Raw genomic sequence first — 10488 nt, 5'->3', positions numbered from 1 at the left:
TGTAGTATTAAATTTGCTGATACTGGCTGCCAACATGTAAATAAGGGTATTTCTGGCACTTTTCCACTTTAAGCACTGTCTATCAGCAGTGTAGAGTTTCACACTTCCATGCTAGATTGCAGAACTTGCTCGTCTTGCTCGTTCTGGTAGCCAGTCTACTCATTTTTATTTTCCACATGCTTTTTATGCTTTCATAAAATACCTTAACGTAGAGTTCAGTGTTTTCAACATTTCAGAAACAGATTGCATATTTATTAACTAAATTTGTAAATGGTTTCTGATCATCACACAAAACATAGCATAAGACAATATGAATTCAAGAAACATTTTTTATTACAATTTTTAAATGATCATTTCATTTATTGAAGATAAAAAACTTTGGAATTATTTTAGCGACTTCCATTATGCAAAACCCAAACCTTACAAAAGTCCTAATCCTAACCTTAATCTCAACTCAAAGCCTAATCCATTAAAGCTCCAGTTCCAGACTAGTGTCAGCAGCAGGTCTATAACAGTTGGTTGAGGATGGTTGAGATGTGTCAATTGTGGCTGAGGATGCCATTAACAAGACCCCTGATTCATCATATTGTAATGTATCAGCCATCCAGGCATTTACATCCTACAGGAATTCAACTAAGACAGGTCAAAGGTATGTGTATATGTACAGTTTTTTGGATTGTCCAGGGATAATATATGGATAATAAAAAAACTTCTCCATTGTCTGCAGCATTACTTATTACAGAGTTCCAAAATGCCTGTGAAATTGGGACCTTCATAAAATAGTTTTCTGTGGCATACAATCTTAAGATCGCTATGTGGAATGCCAAACATACTCATCCCATCATCATTCATACCAGCCTATCTGATGTTCTTTAGGGATGTGAGCAAGCACGGTTCACTGTCCAGTAAAATCATGCAGGGTCAAAAAAAAAAAAACTGAGACATGAAAATGTTTATTGTGATATATCATGAAATCAGTAGTTCATTTTGAATCCTTATTTCTTTTAAGGCTGATCAATAGTGATTAGATATGGTGAACACTGTGATTGAATACTGTTGCATAATTCTTGTAGTAAAACTACAAAGCATGCATTAGCTCCTAGAAATGACTGTTCAGGGACTTATAAAATGTATGTTTTATGACTTACATAATATATTCAGAAATGTGTGTTTCCATAATCTTAGAAGGCAGTATGGGTGTGATGCCCCTGCAGTTAGTTAATTGTATTACAGAAATATCCTAATTTTAAACTCAACGATTTAGTTACCATGACTTGTTCAGTTAGGACTGAATTTAGGCTAGTAGCTATTGCAGGATTACATTTTCCAGATGTATCAAATTAGGATGGTTAGGATGTTGTTGCCAGGGGAGGAGGGGTTTCAAGTAAGCCTAAGTTGTGGAACCATAGTAATGTGAAATGAGTGAGGGTGTGAGGAACTTGCAACTACATTAGTACATACAGTGCATCCGGAAAGTATTCACAGCGCTTCACTTTTTCCACATTTTGTTAGGTTACAGCCTTATTCCAAATTGTATTAAATTAATCTCTTTCCTCAAAATTCTACACAAAATACCCCATTATGACCATGTGAAAAAAGTTTTCTTGAGAGTTCTGAAAATTTATTAAAAATAAAAAACTAAGAAATCACATTTACGTAAGTATTCACAGCCTTCGTCATGAAGCTCAAAATTGAGCTCAGGTGCATCCTGTTTCCACTGATCATCCTTGAGATGTTTCTACAGCTTAAATGGAGTCCCCCTGTGGTAAATCCAGTTGATTGGACATGATTTGGAAAGGCACACACCTGTCTATATAAGGTCCCACAGTTGACTGCATGTCAGAGCGCAAACACCAAGCATGAAGTCAAAGGAATTGTCTGTAGACCTCCGAGACAAAATAGTCTCGAGGCACAAATCTGGGGAAGGATACAGAAAGATTTCTGCTGCTTTGAAGGTCCCAATGAGCACAGTGGCCTCCATCATCCGTAAATGGAAGAAGTTTGGAACCACCAGGACTCTTCCTAGAGCTGGCCGGCCATCTAAATTGAGCGATCGGGGGAGAAGGGCCTTGGTCAGGGAGGTGACCAAGAACCCGATGGTCACTCTGTCAGAGCTCCAGCGTTCCTCCGTGGAGAGAGGAGAACCTTGCAGAAGGACAACCATCTCTGCAGCAATCCACCAATCAGGCCTGTATGGCAGAGTGGCCAGGCGAAAGCCACTCCTTAGTAAAAGGCACAAGGCAGCCCGTCTGGAATTTGCCAAAAGGCACCTGAAGGACTCTCAGACCATGAGAAACAAAATTCTCTGGTCTGATGAGACAAAGATTGAACTCTTTGGTGTGAATGCCAGGCGTCATGTTTGGAGGAAACCAGGCACTGCTCATCACGAGGCCAATACCATCCCTACAGTCAAGCATGGTGGTGGCAGCATCATGCTATGGGGATGTTTTTCAGCAGCAGGAACTGCCAGACTAGTCAGGATAGAGGGAAAGATGAATGCAGCAATGTACAGAGACATCCTGGATGAAAACCTACTCCATAGCGCTCTTGACCTCAGACTGGGGCGACGGTTCATTTTTGAGCAGGACAACGATCCGAAGCACACAGCCAAGATCTCAAAGGAGTGGCTTCAGGACCACTCTGTGAATGTCCTGGAGTGGGCCAGCCAGAGCCCAGACTTGAATCCGATTGAACATCTCTGGAGAGATCTGAAAATGGCTGTGCACAGACGTCTCCCATCCAACCTGATGGAGCTTCAGAGGTACTGCAAAGAAGAATGGGCAAAACTGCCTAAAGAGAGGTGTGCCAAGCTTGTGGCATCATATTCAAAAAGACTTGAGGCTGTAGTTGCTGCCAAGGGTGGTTCTACAAAGTATTAAGCAAAGGCTGTGAATACTTATGTAAATATGATTTCTTTGTTTTTTAATTTTAATAAATTTTCAGAACTCTCAAGAAAACTTTTTTCACATGGTCATAATGGGGTATTTTGTGTAGAATTTTGAGGAAAGAGATTAATTTAATACAATTTGGAATAAGGCTGTAACCTAACAAAATGTGGAAAAAGTGAAGCGCTGTGAATACTTTCCGGATGCACTGTAGAACATATACTCATTTTCCAAGACCAGTAAATAAACTTAGGAGCCTATAAGGCCAAATCATCTCCTTTCAGATGACATGAAGCATGATGCCAGTAAAAGTACAAAATCAGCACATAAACATAATCAATATTGAAAGCCAAGCAAAAATAAAACAAGCACAACAGGAATAAATACACTCAATACAAAGTCAAGACACACGTGAAGGAAACATTGAAGGGATGTGATTACGAACTACACACAGGTGTGACAGGAAGGTGGAACAATGGACAAAACAGTAGCAGGACAAATGGGGGTAAGAAAACAGTAAAAAAGGATACTTACAAAATATTACATGAGAATGCATTTGTGAATGCAATGATGTTAAAACATTAGTTAAGTTTTTTGCATTTCAAATATATATTCAATCTGATATAAGTCTAATAATTCTAGGTCTTTTAGAATATTAGCATATTTATTGTTAACTAATGTTTGCCTGTACCACATTCTCAAATTTCAGAGTATCATCTCCCTCCATCCTCCGGTTTTCAGCGTGGAATCACACACATACGATAAGGTATGGGTGTGTGTGTGAAGCCCAGTTGGCCCTTCAGGCTCAGCTCCTCTCCAGGGCCCGGGGAGAAAGTGAAGCGCTGCAGCAGGAAGGTCATGAACAAGAAGAGCTCCTTACGTGCCAGGGTCTCTCCTAGACACACCCTTTTTCCTGCAGAACAGGAATATCAGTGCATCAGGACAACATGCATGGCATTGTAAGATGATTATGCGAACCACCCACAATTACACATACACTATATGTCTAAAACAAACACTCCGTCTTCAGCTACTTTATTATAAACCCATTACTGAATCACACACAAAGCTTCTATAATCTCACTGTAAACAGAACGGGACGCTCTGGAGCCCAGGGTCATTGTGGCCAATGTCAAGAATCATCTTGGTCTGTATTTTAGAGTGATGGGGCTTCTTTTAAAACATTTGGGGTGAGTTGGTATAGCACTGTGATCCAAAACTAATCATTTAACCTTAGTACCTGACCTCACTAATGTTCTTGTGTATGCACTCAAATCGTCAAAGCGAGGTTCCATCTTGAAAAAAAAGCCTTCAGAAAGAGGGGAGGATAAACTATCTACTTCATATCAGCAGGTATCTAGAAACATAAAGTATGTTTAGTGTAACTAAGTGTTAAAACCTTACTTTTTTAAATGGAAGACAAACATGTATGCAGAGGATAATACAGTATAAATATTGTTAATTGTCTGCTAACATTTTTCAAAAGATTTACAAGCACCAACTCCAAGGCCCTATGCATTGTAAAATAGAATGGAAAAGATATGTAGTATATATATACATTATATACATATATATACATTGGAAAAAAAAAAAAAAAAAAAAAAAAATATATATATATATATATATATATATATATATATATATATATATAGCTTAATAAACATAATTAGCATCTTTTTTACATTATTGATGATAACACAATAAAATATATTTTAAAGGGAACTCTTGTAAAGACCTTACAACTTTTTCTTATTATACAAAACTAGAAAATCCCTGCAGTAGGCCGCAATTCCTGCACTGTAGTGACACAGTGTATATTAGCTATTTACCTCATTGTTATTCATTTATCGGAAAGATAGACAGACAGACAGACAGACAGATAGACAGATAGATAGATAGATAGATAGATAGATAGACAGACAGACAGACAGACAGATAGATAGATAGATAGATAGATAGATAGATAGATAGATAGATAGAAAGTATGATGCTTAATATAAAACAGTAATGGGCATGTACATCATAGTACCCCTTGCATGTCTGAACAGCCCAGGGTTGTCTGAGTCTATTTGTTTCACCTGCTGAAAAAGGCATGGAGGCGTCTCTCTTGCGGAATTGTCCTTGTTTATCAAGGAAGTGTCCTGGGTTGAAGGTGTCTGGTGCCTCCCACTCGTTTTTGTCACTGAGCACAGATGACAGGTTTGTGGTTATAGGTGTGCCCTAATGATGAGAGACAGTTTTATAAAATGTCCTCGACTTGTACAACATGCAATTTAGTGTCATTTATTCTCCTTGAAAAAGCACCATTGGTTAATGTCAAACCTTCGGTATGACGAATCCTCCCAGTGTTGTATCTTTACAGGCTTTTTTGGGAAATCCCAAGGGGAGAATATTGGCCATCCTCTGTGTCTCATGGAGGACCGCTTCAGTGTAAGGCATGTTGGATCTGTCAGCCAGGCTGGGTTGACGCAACTTTCCAATCACACTGTCAATCTCTGCCTGCACCTTTTCTGAATAGATACCAACTCTTATTTTACCCTTGTAAAAATGTCAGTGAAGTTCTTTAAACTGACGAAAGAATAACCACTTTTGATTCCACATAAAAAAAAACTTTCAATGGATATATATATATATACATAATGTTATGAGTAAATATAACTCTCAATGCAGTGATTAAATATACAGTGTAAAGGTTCTATTAAAATGAAAGGCTTATTAGAGCAAACATTTAGAAACTTTTGATTCCGTTGTAAGTTAATGATTCAGCTGTGTAGAATATTTTTACATTTTAATGGAATTCTCCTTCAAAGCAAACCTCATTTACCAGGTCATGTGGTTGATGTAGCATAGTGGATAACAACGCCTCCCTATGGCCGAGTAGGATATGTTCCTGAGCAGCCCACAACGCTACACCAATAAGACATCTAACACTACATTTGTCTACCTGTAACATGATTCAAACGTAAATCACTCTGGGTAAGAGTATCAGCCAAATGCTATGAATCTAAATGTGAAGCTTCAAACCATGACACTAACATCCAGGGGCACTGCCAGGAATTTTGAGGCCCCAATGAAAAGATATTACACTGGGCCCTTAGAATTGTTGTAACCCATTATAGCATCCTTGCTAACACCAATCCTCATAATAATTATTAATGACTTCTAAGTTTGCGTTCATTAGAAAACAGGAAACATAATTCACACATTCAATGGTTCTTGATACTTACTCTGTATCTCTGGAAATTTCATCAGGAAAAGCAGAGCCCAGCGCAGTATAGTGGCTAACGTTTCTGTCCCAGCCTCAAACAGGTCCATTGTGGCACAAGCTAATGTTTCCAGATCAAAGCCAGCTTTAGGGTCGCTCTTTTTCTAAAAGGAGTTAAACACAGAACACAGAAGCGTTGCATGCTGTGTATGGCTGTATTCGAGTCTTTACTAAAAGCTGAAGATCCACTGATCCACTGAATTTGCACATTTTTGCACATCTTACACAGACCTTTTCAATCTCTACCAGGTAAGCATCTATGTAGTCCCGCAGGTCTGATGGATCCAAATTCTCCATGTGCTTTCTGATCTCATCTTTCACAAAGTCAAGGATCGCAAAATAGTCTGCAAACACCTTCTGATGTGGCCCACGGAAATAATCAAAGAGTGAAGGGAAGCTATTGTACAGCTGCCGGAAAAAAACAAAAATCAAGTAGTGAACAATATGGGTAATGGAGGATTAATTCATGTTAATGCCAATTACAGAGAAAAAACACTGTAAGACTGCAGGGCACAATTCCTAAGTCATAAAGGCTTATTTCTATTCTGATGTCATTTCACAGGTTATGATCAACGATCATCACTGTAACATTAAACCCTATATATTTGTAATTTTTCACACACAGTTTACATTGTGTCTATATTTTATAATGAACCAATAGAATTGCTCAAAAATGTGCCAGCTGACAGACCAATCACAGCAGTGATACGGGAACACCTGCCCCCTATATTAACAGGTGCAGCTCCCTAATTCGTCATTCACACTCTCTTCGGTGAAGACCTAGCAGGTGTAAAAGCACGTGTTTAAGCCAACTCACCTCCTGCTATCTCCTATCACTTCTATAATATCCGACCTTGTTGAGGCCTGTAGACGGACAGGTGAAAGGCTCCACATTGCCTAGCCCACTACCAAAGAAAACCCAACAGAAGGCAAAGGTTTTTTTTGACGCATAAAGGCTCCCTGCTCAATTAAAGCAGTCCACCAAGCAGTCTCTCCCTGTGCACATGCATAAAAGAGCTCAAACTAGGGTTGTCACCCATCCTGTAAAATACAGAATCGTCCTTTATTTGGCAATTAAATGTTAAATGATTTGTTTTCCGTATTTCTATGAATGTCCAATACACATAGACACATGTGTCTGCTCTGGCGCTGCTCACAAAACACACACCTTTAAAAAATGTCCACTTCACCCAATACTCCACGTCCTCAAAAGCGAAAATGTGACATGAGTGATACAAAAAATGCAGACATGGCAAGGGCAGATTTTACTGCATTTCTCACTGCAAAAGTCAACATGGATGAACTTCATGATACATGCTCCACAGCAAAACTCATTCTGAAGAAGCTCTAAGGAGACGCTGAAGATGAATGGAAGTCCAAAGGTGTGGCTGCCAGGTAGGTGGCTCTCTTTCAAGTAGATGGGTATCATCATTATCCTGGGTATCATCAGCCTCATCCTGAACATCCCAGCATCTACTGGATAGGAAAGGATATTTTCCAGAATGGCCAACAAATGGAGTGACTGCAGGAAGAGGTGCTCCATGGAGCTTATGAGAAATAAGCTCCTGATCACTCTTTACAACAGCACTTTGAAAGACAGGGAGTTGTGTTCAAGCCTTAAGTATGACTAATTGCTTTCTTGCTCACCACTCAACACTGGCACAAAATAAAACATACCACTGCTGCGAGTGCCCCGCCCCCACAGCAGTCCATGGTCATGGCCGAGAAGAGCCATGGTGGGCTCCCCTTTTTTTCATTTCTGAAAAGTGGCAACCCTAGCTAAAACAATACTGGGACAACCCTTTCTCCCACTGCATTCTGGTGCCAGGTTTTTCCAAACTGCACACTGGCAGCACAGATAAGCTGTGCCTCTCCCAGCCACTGGTAACCCACCATATTCGTCCAGACACCCCCCCCCCCCCCCTCAGAATTCAGAATTCTGAGACAGAATTCACACGCTTCAATTTTCAAGATTTACAATTGTGACTCTCAACGCCTTGTCGCTTCTGCACCTTCCCACCTGAGCCCCTGGAGGAGCTGGGGCCTAGCTGAACCCCAAGCATGCCAGGCTGTGGAGTTTTTTCTGGTACTTCACTGGGGAAAAGCATGCTCCAAGAATGGCAAATTCAGGAGCCGCACCTATTGTATCCCTGCTTTGATTGGTCTGTCAGCTAACTTCCAGCCAAGGTGCCGTAGGTACTTCCATGGTAGCTCACGGGAAGTGGGTAGCTCATGGGAAGTGGCCTCCTTGCGTTTTTTCCTTCTCCTGTTAAGTTGCCATTTTGCCGCTACATAGTTTTTGTCTGCTAGCCAGGATTTGTTTATGTAGGTCTATGCCAGTCATGAAAGACTTATGTGGGTGCCATGCAACCTTATGAATTGCGCATTCTTTTTTCTCCAAAAACCTGTCTGCATTACTAACATTAGCCTGAGAAGAGCCTGCCAGTGAGACAGCTTCAACAAGCAAGCGCTGGATATTGCGAAAGCGTTCATCATGGTAGTCAAAGCGATGCCCAAACATTAGAGCAGAGATGATGTTTGCAACAGCAGTGCTGAGGTAGAACTGAGGGTTGAAAGGACCTTTATGTTGAAGAGTGAAAACACATCACCATCAGTTACAGAACCTTGTTCAACCAGCACTGCTTTAACTGATAGAGCTTATTCTGATCACTCACCCTTTTCTTCTTTAAAAGCTTCACACAGGAAGACACTCTCCTGGTGGATGCTCAGCTCAAGGGTCTTCTTTGCCTCACCAAAATAGCGCAGTTGAGTGATGACAAACTTTCTCTGCATCTTCCAAATGTATCCATTACTCAGAGACACACCTTTTCAGCACAGCAGAGGAAGTGCAACCCAATATAACCATGGAAACTAACTGCAAGGTCTATTACTAGAAGAATTTCAGACAATATATAGGTCATATATGCTACCTATATCTCCTTCCTGGAAAATGTAGAAGTACTATATCCCCCTTTTCAGTAATGTGTAGAACCATTTTTGCCTTGAGTGGATTGTACATTTGCACCAATGCACTAAATGACATTGCGCTAATGCTGGAGAGGTACAGACTGGGACCCAAAAACATTTAAGCGCTAAGATCATCTCTGCTGGTTGAAAAAGTCTTAAGTGCAATGCTGACTGTACACTCTTAAAAATGAAAGATGCAACAGAGGGCACTTTGAGTGATGTCAAACAAGAAACACTTTTGGTTCCTTCAAGAATTATGTTTGTAAAAGAAATGTGAGAAGTTTTTAAAGGCTTCTATAGCATTGCTCCAAAAAGTCTTTATGTGTCTGTATTTTTGAGAGTGTATCTTTGAAGATTCCTCTTTGTGCCAAGATGCTTTTGCATCCTGAACCCAGCTCAGTGTCTCTTAAGCAGAAGCTGGTGAGGGTCATTTGCACTTACCACGTCCCTTGTACACTTTATCAAACAGGGGGATAACCGGACGCTCAGCAAAGCTGTCCAACTGAGTGACGAGAGCCTCCTTCACCATTTTGTATCCACAAATAAACACAGTTTTGCTACTGCCCCATCTCACACTGAAGACATCCCCATACTGTTTGTGAAGCTGAAACACAATAGAAATGACTGTGTTTGAATTGTAAACAGCTTAATCAAAATCTAAACAATATACAGTAAAATCTCAATCACAGAAGTGAAACTACATGTTAAACTGTTCCTAGGCAGTTGAAAATGGACTGTGAATCAATAATATGCAATATGTGTGTGTGTATATATAGGATTCTCTCGCCTTGTCAATGGTTTTGAGGTCAGCTCCAGTGAAGATATTTCCTACGAAAGGTGGGCGCCAGGGACCTGGTGGGAAATTTGGTGGATTCTTATTCCTGATGATATCAACAAGCAGAAGGAACAGAAAAAAGAAGATCAGCCAGCACTTCAAATCAAAGGATTCCAACAAGTTGTGCAAGACCATGGCTGGAGTTTGGGACGATCCTGGTGGTCAGAATGTGTGCTGTGCCTGAGTGTGTGTGTGTGTGTATGTGTGTATGCTTATATAAGTCTCTGAATGAGCCAGTCACATTTAATTTTACGTGTTGCATGCTCGCTTGCTTCTTTTTTTTTTTTTACTTTGAAAAATAGAAAAATGATCCTTCCCAGTCTATTTTAAAAGCTAAATGTTTTTTTTCTCTTCAAAGATGACAGAAAACATTTCCTACATGGGAGAACACAAAGGACCTTCTGGTAATTCTATTTCTTTGGCCTTCATTTATGCCTTATAACAAAATGATTTTCTGAAAAACTCTACAGCACACTTTATTTTAGATTTGGTCAGATGTGATTATTAACCACAGTCCACAGATTTCGACAGGGTTA

At 40.0% G+C, this 10488-nt stretch overlaps 1 protein-coding gene across 1 annotated transcript; it reads right to left on the bottom strand.

The window, feature by feature from the left end:
* Positions 1–3074: 3074 nt before the first annotated feature.
* Positions 3075–10122, bottom strand: LOC140557430 (cytochrome P450 2J2-like). Its single transcript, XM_072681852.1, has 9 exons — positions 9905–10122; positions 9559–9721; positions 8826–8975; positions 8573–8730; positions 6382–6558; positions 6113–6254; positions 5208–5395; positions 4964–5105; positions 3075–3798 (listed from the first exon to the last, which is right to left on the bottom strand). Exons 1-9 carry the CDS (start codon positions 10085–10087, stop codon positions 3623–3625), a joined length of 1479 nt encoding a protein of 492 aa, XP_072537953.1. The 5' UTR covers positions 10088–10122; the 3' UTR covers positions 3075–3622.
* Positions 10123–10488: the final 366 nt, after the last annotated feature.

The sequence above is a fragment of the Salminus brasiliensis genome, chromosome 1 (genome assembly GCF_030463535.1).
Source record: "Salminus brasiliensis chromosome 1, fSalBra1.hap2, whole genome shotgun sequence".
Lineage (NCBI taxonomy): Eukaryota > Metazoa > Chordata > Actinopteri > Characiformes > Bryconidae > Salminus > Salminus brasiliensis.
This window is presented reverse-complemented; position numbering and strand designations above follow the sequence as displayed.